This window comes from Episyrphus balteatus, chromosome 2 (genome assembly GCF_945859705.1).
Source record: "Episyrphus balteatus chromosome 2, idEpiBalt1.1, whole genome shotgun sequence".
NCBI classification, from domain to species: domain Eukaryota; kingdom Metazoa; phylum Arthropoda; class Insecta; order Diptera; family Syrphidae; genus Episyrphus; species Episyrphus balteatus.
In genome coordinates this window covers 30,647,122-30,666,427 of record NC_079135.1, presented here as the reverse complement: position 1 = coordinate 30,666,427, position 19,306 = coordinate 30,647,122, and the positions used below count along the sequence as shown (strand labels likewise).

The following is a 19,306-nucleotide window of genomic DNA, read 5'->3' as shown; positions in this document are numbered from 1 at the left end:
TAGTTTGTCAGAAATTGCGATTGAAGATGAATCGATTTTTGAGCATTGATTCTCTTATTTTTATAATTAAGAATATCTCTTAATTTATGTTCTTGATACAAACTAAAAGAAAAAAAGAGCTTATTCTTATTTTATCAAAACCCGAAAAGTGCAATTTTATGACTTAACCCCTTTGTACCCGGCGGCAAAGATTTGTGGTTAGTACTCAATGCGTAATAGAGGGTTTTTAAGAAGTTAAGAAGAAATGTGCAGAACAAAAATGAAAATTCAGTTAAGTGTAATCTAATTTAAAGTATTTTTGCATAGGTTAAAAACTAATGAGAACAAGATGGTGCAGGGAACTAAGTCCACGGGAACTAAGTCCACTGAGGGACTTCGTTCTCATTGAGTGGGAACGAAATCCACTTTAGTGAAGTGGTTTTCTTTCCCATTCAAGGTGGGTTTGAATTCCACTCCCTAATGGGAACCTAGTACACACTCAAAAAAATCAAAAGAGAATTTATTTTCAACAACGATTTTTTAACGAAAAACGAAAGTAATCAAATAAGCGTGATTTTTCGTATAAGTACTTTTTAGTAAAAAAAATCGAGCAGGGGCATAAGTCCCGATTTTTTTTCGGAATTTATGTCCCACTTTACTAGAATCTAATTCGGGACTTAGGTATGTCCCTCACTACTGAGACATAAGTCCCAAAAGAAGAATTTCGGTACTCATTTCCCACATGTATTTTTTTTTTATATTTGCGTATAAGTACCTGAAGAGACAAGTTAATATGACCACTGCTGATGCAATAGTAGAACCGGTCTTGATTTATTTTTGTCGGTAGTACCTAGTCCAATGCAAAGCACAATTATAAGATTTTGAAAAACAAAAAAGAAGTTGGCAAACTTAATGGTTAGTCGAAATAGCATCGTGACAAAAAAAGATCATGGAAAGTGAAAGTCTTTTCGAAAATATTTTTGATATGTATTCTTTTTAAGTTGATAACACGGTGAATTGGAAAAACTTTTGCTCACATGAGAATCTATTTAATTTGTACAAGCCAAACGCGAAGCGGAAAAAAATTTTGCCCAGGGGAGAATCAATTTTGAGGTGTGAAAATAAAAATTCGCGCGAATTTTTATTTTCACACCTCAAAATTGATTCTCCCCTGGGCAAAATTTTTTTCCGCTTCGCGTTTGGCTTGTACAAATTAAATAGATTCGCATGTTAGCAAATGTTTTTCCGCTTCGCGTTTGCCAAATTATAACACATCACTAACATACAAACATTTGCGTCTGCCTGGCGATCTAACATTACCTAAGCAGAGGAAGGAACTTGCGTGAGCGGTCCACTTAGGATATTTAAAGTCGCCAATGTCGGGGTCTTTTTAACTAACTGAAACCTTGCCCGGCTCGCTTTACGCGTTCTCAGTATTTTAAATCCCTTTTAGGGTTCTTTGTTCCGCTCATGTAACTTCGTTGCTCCGCTAAGGGTATGTAAAATCGCCAGGAAGGCGCCAATAACAACACTTTTTTAAGTAAACTGTGCCTTGTCCCGTGGATGTTAATTCCAAATTAAATGGAACTAAAACTAACATCCAATTGGGTTAGTTCCGTGAGTGTTACACTCTTTTCAGTTTCTTGAAAACTGGATTTCGAAATGAACTGCTGATTTTCCAGATTCTGTAAAAGGTCAAATTAAAAACTCGCGACTCTTTTTCTTCTTATCTTACTTCTTCTTTTTCAAATGGGAATTAAGTTAACATTCAGAGGGAACGAAAACCACACGTTTTTTTGGGAATTAGATTCCCACCTAGCATGGGAACTTACTCCACTTTACTAAAGTGGGTTTCGTTCCCACTGAGTGGGAACTAACTACCTCAGTGGACTTAGTTCCCCGCACCGAACAAGATTGACGGTTGAACGAAGTGGTACAAGAATTGAGAAGTGAGTTTTTGGCACAAATAATAAAAGAAGAAGTATTTATGTATAATAGTTTATTTGTGTATATTAATATTTTTTGTTTTAATTTTTTTTTTTCGAAATAAGAACCCGTTTAATTAAGTTTCTTTTTTTCGGCCCAAAGCGTTAACGGTCCAAATTAGTTAACCAAAAGTTGTGGACTTCATCCCTTTGCTGAAAAAAACTTTGGTTGTAGAATTTATCATTGCTGGTCATTGCTACCACTTTGAAATTCGAATCTGATATTGGACTTGGTCACAGTCGCCATTCTCATAGTCTTGTTAATTTTCCATGATTTATTTTCAAAATAGTTTGTTGTGTTCAATTAGTGGGAAAAAGGTGTAATAATTTTAATGACATTGTCTGATTTCAACTTTTACGAATCCTAAACTTGCCTATCTCTCTTATTGCAGAACGTACTGATATTATGACCTTTGTTGTCCAAATATCCCAATATGCATAAATGGTCAAAATTGTCATTCGGGAAATCAAATTTAACTTGCACATACTCGTAACCCTTCAAAAGAATCTTACTTAAAAAAAACCTCAGCTCCAGCAAAAAGAAATGTTTATATAAATTTTCCTATTATCATTTATTTTCATATTTAAATACAAATTTATAATGGAATAGCAGGTAAAACTTTTCCTTTACATTCACCAAAACCAATTCTCACACCATTCTTCTGACAAAATCCACGTATCACAACTTCATCACCGTCTTGAATGAATTTCCTTGTACTTCCACCATTCAAATTAACAGTCTTTGTACCTTTCCAACTGAGTTCCAACATCGATCCATATGAATCTTCAGTTTCACCACTAATAGTTCCCGAAGCCATCAAATCTCCCGGACGAATATTACAACCAGTTACAGTGTGATGGGTAATCTGCTGGAGTGGAGTCCAGTAGAGATTCTTGTAATTTGATCGACAAATTGTAGTTTCTGGCTCATTTTCAGCTAAAATATGTATTAAATTTTTTTTTAAATGCAAGTGATTAAAAATTTAAAACTTACGTTTAATTGCAACTTCAAGATTAATATCGAAATTAAACTTCTGCAACTGCCTCAAATATGGAAACACATCTACATCTTGTGGGAAGTTATCAACTAAAAATGGTTCCAGTGCTGCCACTGGAACTATCCAAGGTGATATTGTGGTACCAAGATTCTTCGATGTAAATGGTCCAAGTGGAATATATTCCCATTTTTGGATATCCCTAGCACTCCAATCATTCATCAAAGTGAAACCGAAAACATGTTTCCAGGCATCTTCAATGGCAATTCGTTCGCCTAATTTATTTTCAGGTCCTCCAATAAAGAATGCCATTTCCAATTCGAAATCCAAAGTTCTACATGGCCCAAAGACTGGAGGTTGTCCATCAACTGGAACGGTCTGACCGAGTGGACGACGAATTGGTGTACCCGATACAACAATCGAACTTGCTCGACCATGATAACCAACTGGAAGGTACTTCCAATTGGGCATCAAGGCGTTGTCTTTTCCCCTGAACATTATACCGACATTTGTTGCATGATGAATGGAAGAGTAGAAATCTGTGTAGTCACCAATTTGGGCTGGCAAATGAAGTTCGATCTCAGATTGAGGTATTAGAGCACTTTAATGGAAAATATTGATAGTACAATTTTTTGAGGTCTTAAATTGTGATTTTTGAACTTACACAGCTTGAAGATCTGGATTTTCATGCAAACGAGAGTTTTTCAATAGCAATTCCCGAGTTGTATATCTAACTAAAGTCCAAGCTTCATGACCAAGACTCATGAGAAGATTTAAGGAGTCAGATTTTAGAGCAGCCTTAAAGAAAGTAAAATAGTTCAGGTCTGTCGAAGGTTTTTAATGAAGAATTTGTACCTGAACTCCTGGTGGATATAACCCAGATACTGCATGAAGATCGAGAACGGAGTCACCAATTGCAACAGCAATTCTTTTCTGGGGCTGTAAAACATTAAATTTGAAGACATTAGGATAGTGGAATCGGAAACCAGAACGAAAAACTAAGAATTACAAACGAACACAATTTTCGAGACTCGATCATCAAATAACTTAGAACCCCAAAAAATTCAAAGGTGGCTATGAAAAATATTTCTTTGAGATACACCCTATAAAATAACCATTTCCCCGCCACTGTCTGAGATAAGAAAACATTCCAAAATAATTAAGAAAAACTATAAAGTAAATTAATTCCAGTTTTAATTAAACGTTGAAACAGCAATCTCTGTATACCTAAGTAAAACAAAAAAATATAGAACATCCATCGAATTCTTGTAAAAGCGGTAAAACTAGATTTTCTGATTTGAATATTGGAATCCACAAATTAAATTACCATATAAGAAAAACAAAGTTCTACAAAGTTCTTCCAAGTCCCAAAATCTCTGTTTTATATGATTACAGGAGGTAACTTACATTTTGAACAGTTGAAAAAACACCATAAGGTAAATTTTCAATTGGAAAATCACTTCCCTCAGGAATAGCAACAAATGAACTCATTTTATCGAATAATTTATTACTTTTGTTTATAATATTTTTCTCATTAAATATAGATAGCGTGAAAAGTAAATAAGCTAAGACCGATGAAACACTGATCACACTGACAGTCACTGGAGAACTAATAACAAGCATGTGGCTGAGATTAAAGTGTTCAGTTCAAAGTTACTCTTACCAAAATGAAACGAAGAGAGACGATAAAAATTTTTCTTGATTTCTTGAAATCAGAGAACTTGTTTTATCAGTGAAAAAAATAAACATAAAGTTAATGTTGTTTGTCAGCAATGTCAATACATGGGATTTTTGTTGGTATCATCAAGCTGTATACCGGTTAGTTACTCTCTTCATTTAAAACTGGAAATAGGGTTACCTTTTAAATTTTATGAAACAAATGTAACGATATAAAGTGGCCACCGACCATTTTTGTCTTATTTTGATTTTAATTTATTTTACGTGTGGTTACACGCTTCTTTAGATTTAAAATATATCCAAAAATAATTCACTTTCAGTTTTTTTAAATGTTACTCTTTACTCGTGTTTTCTGAAAAATCAACCATTAATTTTTTGTTTTTGCATTTTTTCGTTTGTTCATTTTGAAGAGGATTTAAAAGGTGACATCCTAAATTTTCGAAAAAAAAGTTTTGGTTCTTTATCTTTTTTTGTTTTTTTATTTTTGAAAATAAGGTCATTTAAAAAAATCGTAAAGTTAATAATTTTCTTCAATCTAAAGCTAACTTGAGAGGCAAACGAATAAATTTAGAAAATTTTGTCGAAATCAAGTTATTTTCATTGAAGACAAAAATACAAAAAAAAATTCAAAAGATTATTTTTTTTTTTTAGAATTTTTCTCCATATTTTATTTTTAATCGAAATGAGCCAAAGATAAACTGTAGAAAATTTTAATTCCCTACACTTCTATATATTTTTTCTCTATTTGTGGTGTACTTTTGCAAGAAATTGCAAAAGAAAAAAATTCGTAACTAAAACATACTAACAAAAATGTTACACATTCGCCACAGTGACCGTTTAAATATAAACTGTGGAAAATTGATTTTTAGCATTTAAATTTTGTCAATTATTTGCAAACATCACTACAAAAAAAAGTCATGGTGTGTACTAAATTTGAACCCAGAATCTCTTGCGAAATAGTCCAACTCACAGCAAACATTGGACAACGGAGTACTCCAAATAAATAGAAAAAAAAAACAAAAACATATTTTTTTAATCTAAAAATGAGTTTGAAAACTTTTACTTATGATTTGTATTAAAATTATTTATAAGAAAATTTGTCAAAATTAAAAAGAACGTTTTTTTTTTTTTGGATACACCACTGGTCTTAACTTTTAGAATTCGATAAACATCTGTAAATTTTTTAAAATTTTGTTTTTGTTTTAATGTGTCGATTAAAAAATTAATAATAATAATAATAATGGCATATCAATTTTGTTTTAATGACATATTTTCATGAAACATAATCTAGTACAAATAAGGGCAATGTTTAAAAAAAAAAAAATACTTTAAAAATTGAACTTTAGAAGTCCACAAACGTTATTTTTTGTATTAAATTATAGGTGAATATCCATTTTCTAATTAAAAGATCTTTTATTACAATATTTTTTTAGATGGATTAATTGACCAATCAATAGAATTGTCACGAGACAAAAACGTGCTTAAAAATTTTTTGTTTGTTTTACTTCACAAGAAAGTGAAAAATGTTTGTTCTGATCAAATGATTATTATTTAAGCTTTAAATTAATTTTTGTTTGATTCTTTTTGGATTTTTTGAAAGACTGTCATCAGTATTATCATCAGTACCTTAGTAACGAATTAAAGAAAAGGTCTTTATTTAACTCTACAAAGTAATAAAGTCTAGTTTTTTAGATTTTTGTTCACTTTACTTTGTAAAAGGTAACAAAGTAGGCCTTTTTACATACTTCTCTTAAATTTAACGAAAGAAGAATTTAAGACAAAGCTTTTAAACCATAAAATAAACCTTCTGAAATCAAAACCATCCTCGGCAAATAATAGTACAGTGGTAGAATTTTGCATGAATCTTTAAGAGTTTATATTTCAATACCACTGTGCCATTTTTGCCACAGTGGTTTTGACTTTTAAGATTAATTTCTTAAATGCACTTTTTTACATCTTTTATGTCAAATATTGAAACAAATACAGCCTGAGTGTTGAAAAATTTCAGTACAAAAATTGGAACGGATTCACCCTTTGAAGAACAACTTGCACACTGACAGACCTACTTGGACAAAAAACTGTAGGTATTGAAAAAAAAAAACGAATTTTGACAAAACTGACGAAATTTGGAAAAGCAATATCTTGGAGGACATAAAGCTTACGGGTTTGATTTTGGGCTCTAAATTTGTAAATTTTCTAAACCTTAAAACCGTGGCACACCGTTTATTCTTTTAGAGCTGAAATAAATAAAGTCTGAAAACTTTCGGGTAGTTTTTTTTTTTGGCATCTTTTGCTTTTTTGGCAATGTTGAATTTGAAATTTGAGTCCAAAAACTACGCCTTATAGCAATAAATCTGTGCCCAGAGATCAGAAATGTCGGATTTGAAGCAAGGTCATCCTCTAGAAAATCGACAAGGTTACTGAATTTTTATATGTTAAAAAATTGTATTGTTTTTAAAAAACTCCAAGTTTAATTTAAGAAAAATTTGTTTTAGAGCCAATTTTTCAATTTTCTAATAAACAGTCAGTTAACTGTTCGACGAATAAAGTTATTAGGCTCATAAACAATCAGATAAAAACATTGAATTTTTCAATCAAAAATAATTTATTCTACAGAATATCAAAAAAAAATTGTCAAATTCAAAAATATTTAAAATTAAACGTCATTTTTATTATGATTGTTTTTGTTTTTTTTTGTTTTCCACTGTATTTTTTTGAAAATTCTTCCAAAACAGCTTTGACAACTGACACAATATTTTTGTTGAGATTATTCCTTAGAATAATTTTTATTCGTCTCTGAAAGAAGCAAATAGTTTTATTCTTAGGAATAAGCTATACCTGCCTGTTGAAAAATTGATTTTTTCTTTATCCTTAGGAATAAGTACTAACTGACTGTTTAACTGACTATTGAAAAATTGGCCCTTAAAGGAAGAGTTTTTTTCTTAATTTATTTTTTCATGTGGCTAATAAATCAGTTTAGAATCTTTTGAAGTCCATAAAAACATACTATAAAAGAAACTCTCCTAAATTATAGCAACACTCAAAAACCCCAAACAAAACCTTAAAAATCCACACCACTGATGTTCTCTACTCTTGCTATAAATCTAAAATTCAAGTTGTTATTATTGATTTGCCTTTACTATCCGCTGGAACAGAAAAGACCGACTCTATACACGACTCCAGCAAAAGTGGCGTCACAATGACAGATGCGCAGAAGCTATTTATATTATTTAATCGGGCACTTGTTTCCAAAACATACACTTTTCAGCTGAGGATTTTTTTTTCTTCAACAAAATTTATTTCTATAAATTAAATCTTTCTATTAAAGATCTTCTTTTCAAGAAAAGAGTTAAAATACCAAGTGAGTGTTTAAAGTGTTAAACAATAAACTAACTTGTTCAAAATGTGAATAGGATTAGATATCTTGAAGAATAAACTTTCATCTTAGAAGGATTGTAAGGTATTTCTGCTATAAATGTATCTTATTCTATACAATATACCTACAAAAAAAGGGGGTGGGTGAATGAAAAGTGACGGCAGACGAAAATAACAACGACAACGAAAGACGACGACGACGACGTTAAATCACAACCGGACTATCTGGCTCTGGCAGTTGAATATACTTCGTTGTTCGCCTTCGCACAAAATAATGTTAGCGCCGCCGGGTTAATAAATTATTTATTTATTTTTTTTTTTCTTGTTGTCTTGTTACCTCTTCTTACTATAAACATTCCATAAACTTTTTGTTTGGAATTAATTTAAAAAAAAGTGAGATTGTGGGAGATTTTCATTGCAATTTTGCACCAAAATATAAAAATTCAAAAATTGAAGAAAATTTTTCTCTTCACTGAAAACGATGGAAAAAAGAAATTAAAAAATCGGTGCGTACCATGTTACTAGTACACTACAGTGGAAAAATCAATTTTTATGTTTGTGTATCTTACGGATGCAAAAAAAAAAAAAAAAAAATACACAAAAAATAAAGGAACCAATGTTCCAATGTGTGTTGTGTTGTGGTTGCAATTTCTAAGGGTTTTTTCTCGATTATGTTTTTTTTTGTTCTTCTCGAGTTTTTTCATTAAAAAAATATTTTTTAATGAAAATAAAAAAAAAAAAAAAATTGTTTAGTGTGCACTTTTGTGAGAGATAAGAAGTCTAGTTTTATGGCTCCATCGACCTATATATCTCTTTAGATTTTGTATTTTTTTTTAACTATCTGTAGAATGACACATACAAGCTAGAGGTGCCTATAAAACTTCTCTACTCTTTCCCGTCGTTTATTAAAAAAAAATATATAAATATTCATTCGATAGTATTGTTTGTGTGTTATCAAAATGCTAATTTGATATTTTTTTAGCAGAGTTTTGTGGTAAGCCTTAAGGCAGTTAAAGTTGTGTTCGCCAAACGAAGTCGAAGGGAGGAAAGAGTCGCATTTATCGACGACGGACTGGAGCCGGGCGAATAGTCAATTAGTTTGATTGTTATGTTCTTATCTGCCTTTGGAATACTAAATACTCGTAGAGAGAACAAAAATAATAATAATAATAATAAATAATATGCACACCAATTGTGAAGTCATTTTTGAAAAAAAAAAAAAAAATTACGACCATTTGAAAAAAAGAGACTTTTGTACCCCCTAATCGAGGATGTGTTTGTATGTGTGTTTCTATGTTGTGTTCTTAGGTTGAACTTTTGAGTGGAGAAGAAGACTGGTGGTGAACTGGTGAATGCTTATTAAAATGCAGTCTGGTGCCGTATTTATTTATTTTTCAAGTGTTTTTTTTCTTCGTTTTTTTTTTGCACTGCACTATTATGTGTCTGTATTTCTGTGTTTGATTGTTTTTGTTGTATATTTAGTAAATCAGAGGTGTAGAATTATATCTACTTGTGTATATAATTTTTGAAAAGAATAATTGGTCTAGTGTATAGTGTTTTGTGGATGACTTTTAACATTTTAACTCATCCACTTTTGGGAAATGCTCTTAAGAAAACCTTGACATAACTTGAAATAAAAGAAGACTTTTTTGTGTCTTCTTCACTTGTTTTCTTGATTTTTTTTGTGTATGATGATTCCTTGTGGAATGTCTGAAAGTCTGAGTAGATGCATTTTTGATTTGTGGAAGAAAATTGCACTTTCCTTGAATGATGTTTTTTTTTATTGATTTGTGTGTGTGTCTGGGCATATACGATGTTAAAGGGTTCTTATGAGTTTTTATAAAAGCGGATTTTTATATCACGCAGGGTTGAAAATATGGATTCTAAAACAAGAATCTAATAAAAAGGGATACTTTAAATTTTAAACAAGGGCTATTGTTATGCAACTTATCTAATTAATGACAGAAAATTTATGAATAATAATGAATTTTTGGAAACAAACATTTTGAGGATGTTATCTGAGTAGGAAGTAGTCCAGTAAACATTGAAGACACAAAAGAAAGACCTTTTTTGTTGTGCTCAATAAAATTTCTTTATTATTTTATTATTACTTTAAAATTTATTTTTGGTTTACATCCATGCAGAAATTTGCAACATATTTGAAAAAAAAAAGTTACAAAACCGCTAGAAAAATAAATTTCAACACAACGCCATCGCTTCTTATTGAATTTCAGCCATGTTCTCTACAAGAGTATCATAGACTTGTTCTTTAACATTCAGTCCCCACAAAAAGTCAAAATGATTCCATTTCGGGTGTGGAGCTACATAAGTTTGTTTTAAACTTGTTGCAGGCAGTTCCTTAATAAGTCTCTCGGTATCAGCTTCTGTAGCCAAATAATCATTTTGAGCAGAGTACAAATAGATTGGAACATCGATTTTATCAAGTGGATAGTGTGGTGGCTTGGCGCTGCTATATTTCACCAAATTACGAGCAATACCATAATCAAATTGACGGAATTTTCCAGAGTTCTTCACCTGCATGAAATGGTAGACTTGATTGACAGACGATCCAGCTGGATTGACAGCAATAACATCAGGTACTTTGTCCTTGAAAACACAAGTTGAAGATTAATCATTTGAAAACAGATAGCTTTGTAAAAATACTTACGACATTAAGATTTTCAGTATCAAAGCCTCCAAGAAGGTAGGAAGGACTTGAACAGACTTGAATAACGGGTGATGTTTTTTGACACACTCCCTTACCAAGTAGTTCTAAGAATTTGGTGTTTGGTAAAAGTTCCATGCTGCCAGTAAGATAAGGTGAATAGTTTGGTAGTCCCATTACACCACCCAATTGGAAAAGCGGAGACTTCGAGTGTGATGTGTAAACCAATGGTGCCAAGAAGTGAGCAGACTTGATGCGGTGCTTGAAGTCTGGGTTCAATGAGTTCAATACAAGGAATGAAGTGCTTCCTTGGGAGTGGCCAACATAGATGATCTTTTCATGTCCGGTCGTAGTGCGAATTTGGTCGATCATAGCTGGCAAGTCATACATGCCAATTTCATGCCAATCAAAGTTCCAGAAACTCTTCATCAGCGGACTCTTCAGAACGTGTTTTTTAGAATAGACGTTTCCACGAGCATTGCCCAACCAAACATCGTAACCAGCATCGGATAGAACGAAAGCGAGGGCATTGTGTTCAGGGCCAATTACAACCCAATCAGCGGATGAGCTGAGTAGACCATGCATTAGAAAAACAACTGGACGTTCAACTGGTGCTTCTACTCCTGTTGCGTTCAATTTGGGTGAGTAGGGAATTCGGTGAAGGCCCAATTTGTACCCGTCAGATGTCTTAACGGTGAACTTTTCAAAAGGATATCCATATCCTTTAACAATTGATTCCTGTGGTTAAATTAAGGACAAGGAAATTTAAGTGATATTTGGTAAATTTTATATTTGTCTTACCGTGGTCACGGAACTTTTTCTACCCTCAGGGGCAGATGCAACAAGGGCAACAAGAGTTCCCAAAACAATCCAAGTTAAATTCATATTGAATTGTGTTCAATGAATGACTGATGCCAATAGTCAGGGGTTTCTCCCTTTTATAGGAACTTTTTCACCTTTATCTTACGACTGTTAGTAATGATAACGATTTTATGTTCCAAAATCCAAAAAGATATCATTTCCTTCTTGAATTTGAATCTTAAGAAAGTTGCAAAAATCAATTGTGTGTATCTTATCTACTAGACAGTCATAGTGCCTTTTTTAAGAAAAAAGTTTATCTTAATTAAAAAATATGGTTATATAATATTTTCAAGCTTTTTTTGTAAAAATTTACAGTTTCACCCTTGATTTTAATATAACATATAGAGAAGATTTTGTCTTAGAAATTTACTTCGTCACAATCAAACGGATAATTATATTTGAAAACTGATGGAAAATCCAATTGATTTTGATGAAATTTTGAACTTTTTTCTAGATATTTATTAATTCGTGTGCAATAGTAAAGTACAAATTAAAACATAGAAAAATTAAATAGCGAATGTCTGCTTTTTGAGAATACCTAAGTATATTTTTTCTAGGCTTAGAAAGGTAGGTATGCATTTTCCTTAAGATCAAAAAAGTTAGATAAAATCGTTTAAAAATACAACACAAATAGCTGATTGCCTTGAGCTACTTTTTTACAAGGCGCGTGTAAAAATTTTCCTTTGTATTTTGTCTCAAAATTTTGTTAATTAGTCTTATGGTGTTTTCGATTGGAGGTCCGGAGACGTCCAAAAGTGTTCTACTGGCACTTCTCTATTTCAGCCCAACATTTTGAAGAAAATATCGTCGGTACAAAGCCAAAACCGCAAATCTGCATTTTAGACATTTTTACTTTAATGCGTCACTTATTATCGGTCTTTTTATTAACTGCGTCAACCTCAATCCTCCGTCTGCTACCTAGCAGCCTTAACTATGAATGTGCGTTGCACGAGTTTTCATAAGTTTCCAAAATATTGAAGCCGTTTTCTCAAAACTATACAATTTTGCAAATTCGTAGTTTGTGCTGTATGTAATCCAACTTTTTCGATCTTAGGGAAAATGCATACCTTTCTCAGCCTAGACAAAATATACCTACTATTCTGAAAAGGAGACAATTTTTAATTTTTTCTATGTTTTTCTTTGGGCTTTACTATAACAAACGAATTGATAAATATCTGGAAAAAAGTTCAAAATTTCATCAAAATCAATTGGATTTTCCATAAGTTTTTAAATATAATTATCCGTTTGATTGTGACGAAGTAAATTTCTAAGACAAAATCTTCTCTATATGTTATATTAAAATCAAGGGTGAAACTGTAATTTTTTACAAAAAAAGCTTGAAAATATTATATAACCATATTTTTTAATTAAGATCAACTTTTTTATTAAATAAGGCACTATGACTGTCTAGTAGATAAGATACACACAATTGATTTTTGCAACTTTCTTAAGATTCAAATTCAACCAGGAAATGATATCTTTTTGGATTTTGGAACATAAAATGGTTATCATTACTTACAGTCGTGAGATAAAGGTGAAAAAGTTCCTATAAAAGGGAGAAACCCATGACTACTGGCATCAGTAATTCATTGAACACAATTCAATATGAATCTAAGTTGGATTGTTTTGGGAACTCTTGTTTCCCTCGTTGCATCTGCCCCTGAGGGTAGGAAAAGTTCCATCACAACGGTAAGAAAAATATAAAATTTAATAAATATCACATAAATATTGTTGTCTTAAATTTAACCACAGGAATCAATTGTTAAAGGATATGGATATCCTTTTGAAAAGTTCACCGTTAAGACATCTGACGGGTACAAATTGGGCCTTCACCGAATTCCCTATTCACCCAAACAGAACGCAACTGGAGAAGAAGCACCAAATACACGCCCAGTTGTTTTTCTAATGCACGGTCTACTCAGTTCATCCGCTGATTGGGTTGTAATTGGCCCTGAACACAATGCCCTCGCTTTTGTTCTCTCCGATGCTGGTTACGATGTTTGGTTGGGCAATGCTCGTGGAAACGTCTATTCTAAAAAACACGTTCTGAAGAGTCCGCTGATGAAGAGTTTCTGGAACTTTGATTGGCATGAAATTGGCATGTATGACTTGCCAGCTATGATCGACCAAATTCGCACTACGACCGGACATGAAAAGATCATCTATGTTGGCCACTCCCAAGGAAGCACTTCATTCCTTGTGTTGAACTCATTGAACCCAGACTTCAAGCATCGCATCAAGTCTGCTCACTTCTTGGCACCATTGGTTTACACATCACACTCCAAGTCTCCGCTTTTCCAATTGGGTACGTTAATGGGACTACCAAACTATTCACCTTATCTTACTGGCAGCATGGAACTTTTACCAAATACGAAATTCTTAGAACTACTTGGTAAGGGAGTGTGTCAAAAAACATCACCCGTTATTCAAGTCTGTTCAAGTCCTTCCTACCTTCTTGGAGGCTTTGATACTGAAAATCTTAATGTCGTAAGTATTTTTACAAAGCTATCTGTTTTCAAATGATTAATCTTCAAATTGTGTTTTCAAGGACAAAGTACCTGATGTTATTGCTGTGAATCCAGCTGGATCGTCTGTCAATCAAGTCTACCATTTCATGCAGGTGAAGAACTCTGGAAAATTCCGTCAATTTGATTATGGTATTGCTCGTAATTTGGTGAAATATAGCAGCGCCAAGCCACCACACTATCCAATTGATAAAATCGATGTTCCAATCTATTTGTACTCTGCTCAAAATGATTATTTGGCTACAGAGGCTGATACTGAGAGACTTATAAAGGAACTGCCTGCAACAAGTTTAAAACAAACTTATGTTGCTCCACACCCGAAATGGAATCATTTTGACTTTTTGTGGGGACTGAATGTTAAAGAACAAGTCTATGATACTCTTGTGGAGAACATGGCTGAAATTCAATAAGCAAAATAAGAAACATTTTTTAGCAGTCTTTTGTGACTTATCTTTAAATATATTGCAGACTTCTTCACAGATGTCAACTTAAAAAAATGTAAAAATAATAATAAAATATTGAGCATTACAAAATTGTTTTATCTATTGAACTTGGGAAAAAATTTAGAAAAATTTAAAATTTAGTTCTGCAATGTTTTTTTAAAAACTTTTTCTGAACATCGTTTTAAGGAATCATGTCATTTTTAAGCCTCTATATTGCACTGGAATCCACTGCTACTACCTTAAAACTTATATTTTTACACCTATTTTAAATAGTGAAAGACCTTAAATATTTACTCTAAATTACAGATACCATGAGGACGAAACATATTCTTCAAAGAATAATGAAGATGTAAAGAGCAATACCGTGTTTTACAGATAGAACTTAGAAATTCAAAGTTAAAATTAATCGAATAAACTCTAAAACAAAAAATGGCGACAAATTATTTAACGTTGCTCACAATCATAGCTCTAATAGCTCATGCATCAGCTGGTAAGCTTTTTAAACCTATTCAACCTTTTTTGAATCTAAAGCCGATTTTTTCTTGAATAGTTCCAAAATCAAGGATATGCGCTCAATTTCCCGAAGATGATTCTTCTCAAGACGATGATGATTATTCAGAATATGTATCAAGTTCTTCACCCGAAGCAATATCATCAACAAGTATAACAAAACCATCTATTGGATCTAATAGTGGAACACCCAGTAATTTTGTAGAATGCTCTCAAGATTATGAATTTTGCTTTGGTCTTTGGTTTCTCGATACAAATGGTACAAAAATAGTTAAACAAGGTAAGCAAATAATAAGGTTTAAATAAGGTCAAAACATTTATTTTTTATATGAACGTAAATATTGGACAACAGCTTTAGTGCCAGCTGTCTTTGCATGACTTTGCAAATTACCACTAAATAAAACTGAACAAGCTGAAGCCATATCACGATGAGTTAAAGTATTTCTTTTTGAAGCTTTTTGAAAATTAATTGCTTGCTCTGATAAACGATCGAAAATATCATTGACTAGAGAATTTAGAATTAATTTGGCATTACGAGTTAAGCCAAGGCTGTTATGTTCTTTACGAAGAACGTTAATGAATTTCTTTTTGAAATCAAGACGAATTGCTTTTGGCTTGGTGATACGCTTCTTCCTATTTCTTCTTAATTTCTGCTTCGAATGTTCTAGATTGATCTTGATATTAGAAACACTGGGTTCTTCAGACTCTTCAGACCTTAAAAAAACCAAGCTTAATTTCAAGAACCTTGCATTTAACAGGAATGTTACCTTTTTTCAGAAAAATAATTCATAGCGAAAAAGAAATATTTTGATTTGATAAATATTGGAAGAAAAATTCTTCAGAAATGTTCCCTTCAGATGAAAAGTTTTAATGAAATGTTTTGAAATTTATTTTTGATTAAAATTTTTTAACAGGTTGCTGGAAGGAAAGTGGCGATAGAAATGTTACTTGTGTTCAGAAAGAATGTTTGAGTATTGGTCACAAACGCACAAATGGAGCCATGAATTTGTACTACTGTTGCTGTTCTGGAGACATGTGCAATCAAAATATGACTGTCAGCTATCCACTAGAGGTAGATTTCCCATCTTTTTCACAAAAATGCTTCTTATTCATACTTGTTTCAGCTTTCTCATGTGATTTACTCTGGACGAGAATTGACATCAGAAGAACTTGGCAATACTCAAAGTGCTTCCATGTTGAATCCAATTTTTCTAATAGGCATTTGTATTGCTATAGGATTTCTAATGACTGGATTTTTATTTATTCGATGTCGAAAGCCGAATAATATAACTGGCCCTGAAGAAGCACCACTTGCTCCTTCGGGACCAGGATATAGCTCAAATTTGCATAATGTTGACAATCTGAAAGTTTGTTCGCTAATTGGCCAAGGAAAATACGGTACCGTTTGGAAAGGTATGATCAATGAAAAAGCGGTTGCTGTTAAGATATTCCCAGCCCAGCACAAACAATGTTTTATCAACGAGAAGAACATTTATTCTCTTCCTCTAATGGACTCACCATCTCTTTTATCTTATATTGGTAAGTGAACCCATGATTTCTTGACCGAATTCTGTCTAAAAGTGTATTCTTCTTTCAGGTTGCGATGAACGTCGAAATATGGAAGATCAAATTGAATATTTCCTAGTTCTTTCCTTGGCTCCTTTGGGCTGCCTTCAAGATTGGCTAATAGCCAATACAATGAGTTTTGGAACATTTTGCAAAATGGCGAAAACTATCACCAGGGGTCTGTCACATCTTCACACCGAACTTCAAAGAGGTGATGATCTCAAGCCATGCATTGCCCATCGAGATTTGAACACGCGGAATATTCTTGTCAATGCAGATCTTTCCTGTTCAATAGCAGATTTCGGTTTTGCCTTGAAAGTTTTTGGATCAAAATATGAATATCGTGGAGAAATAGCTTTGGCAGAGACAAAGAGTATCAATGAGGTTGGCACTCTACGGTACATGGCCCCAGAGATTCTTGAAGGTGCAGTAAATTTGCGAGACTGTGAATCAGCATTGAAACAAACTGATGTTTATTCACTTGGGCTATGTCTTTGGGAATTATGTACACGATGCAGTGATTTTTACGCTTATGGGCAGGCAGTACCGGCTTATAAGTCGCCATATGAATCAGAAGTGGGAAAACATCCAACTTTTGAACAAATGCAGGTTCTAGTTGCACGACATAAAGCTAGACCTTTATTCCCGTCTTGTTGGGGAGGTGCTGCAGCTGGAAAATTGATCAAAGACACTTGTGAAGACTGCTGGGATCATGATGCTGAAGCTCGATTAACTTCCCTTTGTGCTGAAGAACGAATGCATGAACTTAGCAATTTAAGACCACATTCTCATATAAGCCTTGGTCATGGACCTAGTCCTCCATTGAGTGCAAATAATTTCGTAGGACAATCACCGACAAGACGTCTTCGTAGCTTGTCATCGAATTCGTGTAATCTCGAATCTGAACAAACTATCGTTACACCACCAAATCAAATTATTCCACGAGTCCGAAGTTGTGGCAATGAAGCTACAACTACAATATCTGCCCTTCAAACTCCTTCGGTAGCTGAAAAAAATCATCTAATCTATTCGCAGCAACTTCAGCCATATCAAGGTCGAAATCCGTGTCAGGAACGGAATTTAGCTCCAGTTGCATTGAAAACTATACCAGTTCTCGTTGAGAAAAGTAAGAAACATAGCTTCCAGGATAAGTCTCAAGACAATAGCTTTTCGTGCTTAGAAGATGATGTATCAGTTGAAGACCTGATTTCATCGAACTCGAAGAAACTTACTCAAGACACTGTTCACATGGGTCAGGGTTTCCCAAAGCAGAATAACACTGATAAGAAGCTACGTGGTTGGCATGGAGTTCGGGCACTTATTCAGAAAAAGCTTTTCCGCAAAGATTTCTATCAGACTTTCGATGAAAAGTCAAATCTAGTCGATAATCGTAACATAACCAAGTCTCCTTTAGATCAGTTCACCTCACCCACCAAAAATACCACAGTCAATCTGATCGAAACTAAGCATCACAACAGTCAGCATAATAGCATTCTGACAACAATTGACTCAGCTAGCACAAGGAGACCAAATAATTTGGATTTAGTTCCGATAACAGTGCGTGTTAATGGACTTTCACCAGAAAATAAATCGAATTTGATTAAAAGTATATCGGAAGAGTGTCATAATTCGATGGTTTATCCTCCAGCCGAGATACCAATACCAGCAAGTATTCAAAGTGACGTTGTTGATTCTGGTGGTGGAGGTGGGTTAGGAAGCACGACACGAATGGTAGTGTCCCGTTCAGCGAATGCTGTGAAAAAGCCCTCAACTCCTCAATCAGTAGCCGAGGAAAAACAAATAGTTCGTCAGCGAAGTTTGGAGATATTCCGAGAAGTCTTCAATGCCAGAGGCAGTTCGACAACAACTGACAAACGTTTGCGTAATCCAAGTCAGCGGGTTAAAACCCCCGGCGATGTTCCACCATCGGTGAGAAAAGTTCGTGCTTCAAAAACTTTGAGCTTATACGATGACCGAATGATGGATTCATCAACGTTAAATATTCTCTAGCATGAGGAGGTCCTGCTGCTGGAATTGTAGGCAGGACGTGATATAAATAATTTGCTAACAGCATTTTAAGTTTTATAGGACTTTTTGTACATAGAATGAAAAAATAGGACACATACACAACATCACCCAGCATTTATACTATATATTAATACATTTGAAACACACACACATTTATATCTTTTGTTGTAAGTAGATAATAGTTGTAATTTTTGTCGTATGTATTTTATGTAAGTCTCAGAGTGGCATAAGTTTCGTTATAGGTATTTTATAAAAAATAAAAACTTTCATAGAAACATAGAATCTATGTAGAAAATGATAACAATTTTTATAGAAATAATTTTTGTAGAAAGTAGTTAACTTGCCTTATAGTGAAAAAAAAAAAACAGAAAAAAACTTTTAAAACTAAGGAGTTTCCAGTGTATACCAAGAAGACTTGCTAAGAAAAAAAAAATTAATATTTGTAACTTTTTTTTTTTGTATAAAAAACCAAAATATAATAATTGGACCAAGTGTTGTCATATTAGAAATTTGAGAAAAGTAAAATCACAGGGTGTTTTTTTTTTGAAGTTTTAGTGAATTTTTTGAAAAATATGAAATGTAGAAAATTTAATGGTATGTAGTATAGATGTTTTTAAAAATTCCATAGACAGTTTATTAAGCCTTGAGAATTATATGTACTTGTCTTTTTTGTTGGTTTATAGTTCTTTATATAACC

The 19,306-nt window shown here is 33.0% G+C and overlaps 5 protein-coding genes across 7 annotated transcripts; 2 read left to right on the top strand and 3 right to left on the bottom strand.

Moving 5' to 3' along the window:
- Nucleotides 1-2,556: 2,556 nt before the first annotated feature.
- On the bottom strand, nucleotides 2,557-4,574 carry LOC129911791 (fumarylacetoacetase). The gene is made up of 5 exons (XM_055989728.1): nucleotides 4,367-4,574; nucleotides 3,815-3,898; nucleotides 3,624-3,757; nucleotides 2,959-3,560; nucleotides 2,557-2,901 (listed from the first exon to the last, which is right to left on the bottom strand). Exons 1-5 carry the CDS (start codon nucleotides 4,448-4,450, stop codon nucleotides 2,561-2,563), a joined length of 1,245 nt encoding a protein of 414 aa, XP_055845703.1. The 5' UTR covers nucleotides 4,451-4,574; the 3' UTR covers nucleotides 2,557-2,560.
- A 3,297-nt stretch (nucleotides 4,575-7,871) lies between these two features.
- Nucleotides 7,872-19,306, top strand: LOC129908562 (bone morphogenetic protein receptor type-2). Of its 3 annotated transcripts, none has more exons than XM_055985157.1 (6): nucleotides 7,872-7,997; nucleotides 14,812-14,995; nucleotides 15,056-15,295; nucleotides 15,930-16,087; nucleotides 16,140-16,554; nucleotides 16,613-19,306. In XM_055985157.1, exons 2-6 carry the CDS (start codon nucleotides 14,935-14,937, stop codon nucleotides 18,589-18,591), a joined length of 2,853 nt encoding a protein of 950 aa, XP_055841132.1. In that variant the 5' UTR covers nucleotides 7,872-7,997; nucleotides 14,812-14,934; the 3' UTR covers nucleotides 18,592-19,306. The 3 variants fall into 3 exon arrangements, with proteins under 3 accessions (XP_055841132.1, XP_055841131.1, XP_055841133.1); XM_055985156.1 differs by lacking the exon at nucleotides 7,872-7,997 and adding an exon at nucleotides 8,209-8,517; XM_055985158.1 differs by lacking the exon at nucleotides 7,872-7,997 and adding an exon at nucleotides 8,268-8,287.
- Nucleotides 10,095-11,561, bottom strand: LOC129909367 (lipase 3-like). The gene is made up of 3 exons (XM_055986453.1): nucleotides 11,478-11,561; nucleotides 10,680-11,414; nucleotides 10,095-10,618 (listed from the first exon to the last, which is right to left on the bottom strand). The coding sequence occupies exons 1-3, from the start codon at nucleotides 11,559-11,561 to the stop codon at nucleotides 10,232-10,234; spliced, it is 1,206 nt and encodes a 401-aa protein (XP_055842428.1). The 3' UTR covers nucleotides 10,095-10,231.
- Nucleotides 12,952-14,804, top strand: LOC129908566 (lipase 3-like). Its single transcript, XM_055985164.1, has 3 exons — nucleotides 12,952-13,226; nucleotides 13,290-14,024; nucleotides 14,086-14,804. Exons 1-3 carry the CDS (start codon nucleotides 13,143-13,145, stop codon nucleotides 14,470-14,472), a joined length of 1,206 nt encoding a protein of 401 aa, XP_055841139.1. The 5' UTR covers nucleotides 12,952-13,142; the 3' UTR covers nucleotides 14,473-14,804.
- On the bottom strand, nucleotides 15,308-15,916 carry LOC129908568 (late histone H2B.L4-like). Its single transcript, XM_055985165.1, has 2 exons — nucleotides 15,783-15,916; nucleotides 15,308-15,729 (listed from the first exon to the last, which is right to left on the bottom strand). Exons 1-2 carry the CDS (start codon nucleotides 15,803-15,805, stop codon nucleotides 15,333-15,335), a joined length of 420 nt encoding a protein of 139 aa, XP_055841140.1. The 5' UTR covers nucleotides 15,806-15,916; the 3' UTR covers nucleotides 15,308-15,332.

Bases quoted from the DNA above. Each gene is read 5' to 3' on its own strand.
- LOC129911791 (XM_055989728.1), bottom strand. From the start codon at position 4,450: ATGAGTTCATTTGTTGCTATTCCTGAGGGAAGTGATTTTCCAATTGAA. The intron at 3,758-3,814 runs GTACAAATTCTT...ACTTTCTTTAAG, and splicing joins TATATCCACCAGGAGTTCAG to GCTGCTCTAAAATCTGACTC. The intron at 3,561-3,623 runs GTAAGTTCAAAA...TTTCCATTAAAG, and splicing joins AATCCAGATCTTCAAGCTGT to TGCTCTAATACCTCAATCTG.
- LOC129909367 (XM_055986453.1), bottom strand. From the start codon at position 11,561: ATGAATTTAACTTGGATTGTTTTGGGAACTCTTGTTGCCCTTGTTGCA. The intron at 11,415-11,477 runs GTAAGACAAATA...ATTTAACCACAG, and splicing joins GAAAAAGTTCCGTGACCACG to GAATCAATTGTTAAAGGATA. The intron at 10,619-10,679 runs GTAAGTATTTTT...TGTGTTTTCAAG, and splicing joins ATACTGAAAATCTTAATGTC to GACAAAGTACCTGATGTTAT.
- LOC129908566 (XM_055985164.1), top strand. From the start codon at position 13,143: ATGAATCTAAGTTGGATTGTTTTGGGAACTCTTGTTTCCCTCGTTGCA. The intron at 13,227-13,289 runs GTAAGAAAAATA...ATTTAACCACAG, and splicing joins GGAAAAGTTCCATCACAACG to GAATCAATTGTTAAAGGATA. The intron at 14,025-14,085 runs GTAAGTATTTTT...TGTGTTTTCAAG, and splicing joins ATACTGAAAATCTTAATGTC to GACAAAGTACCTGATGTTAT.
- LOC129908562 (XM_055985157.1), top strand. From the start codon at position 14,935: ATGGCGACAAATTATTTAACGTTGCTCACAATCATAGCTCTAATAGCT. The intron at 15,296-15,929 runs GTAAGCAAATAA...ATTTTTTAACAG, and splicing joins TACAAAAATAGTTAAACAAG to GTTGCTGGAAGGAAAGTGGC. The intron at 16,555-16,612 runs GTAAGTGAACCC...TTCTTCTTTCAG, and splicing joins ATCTCTTTTATCTTATATTG to GTTGCGATGAACGTCGAAAT.
- LOC129908568 (XM_055985165.1), bottom strand. From the start codon at position 15,805: ATGAATTATTTTTCTGAAAAAAG. The intron at 15,730-15,782 runs GTAACATTCCTG...GGTTTTTTTAAG, and splicing joins AATTATTTTTCTGAAAAAAG to GTCTGAAGAGTCTGAAGAAC.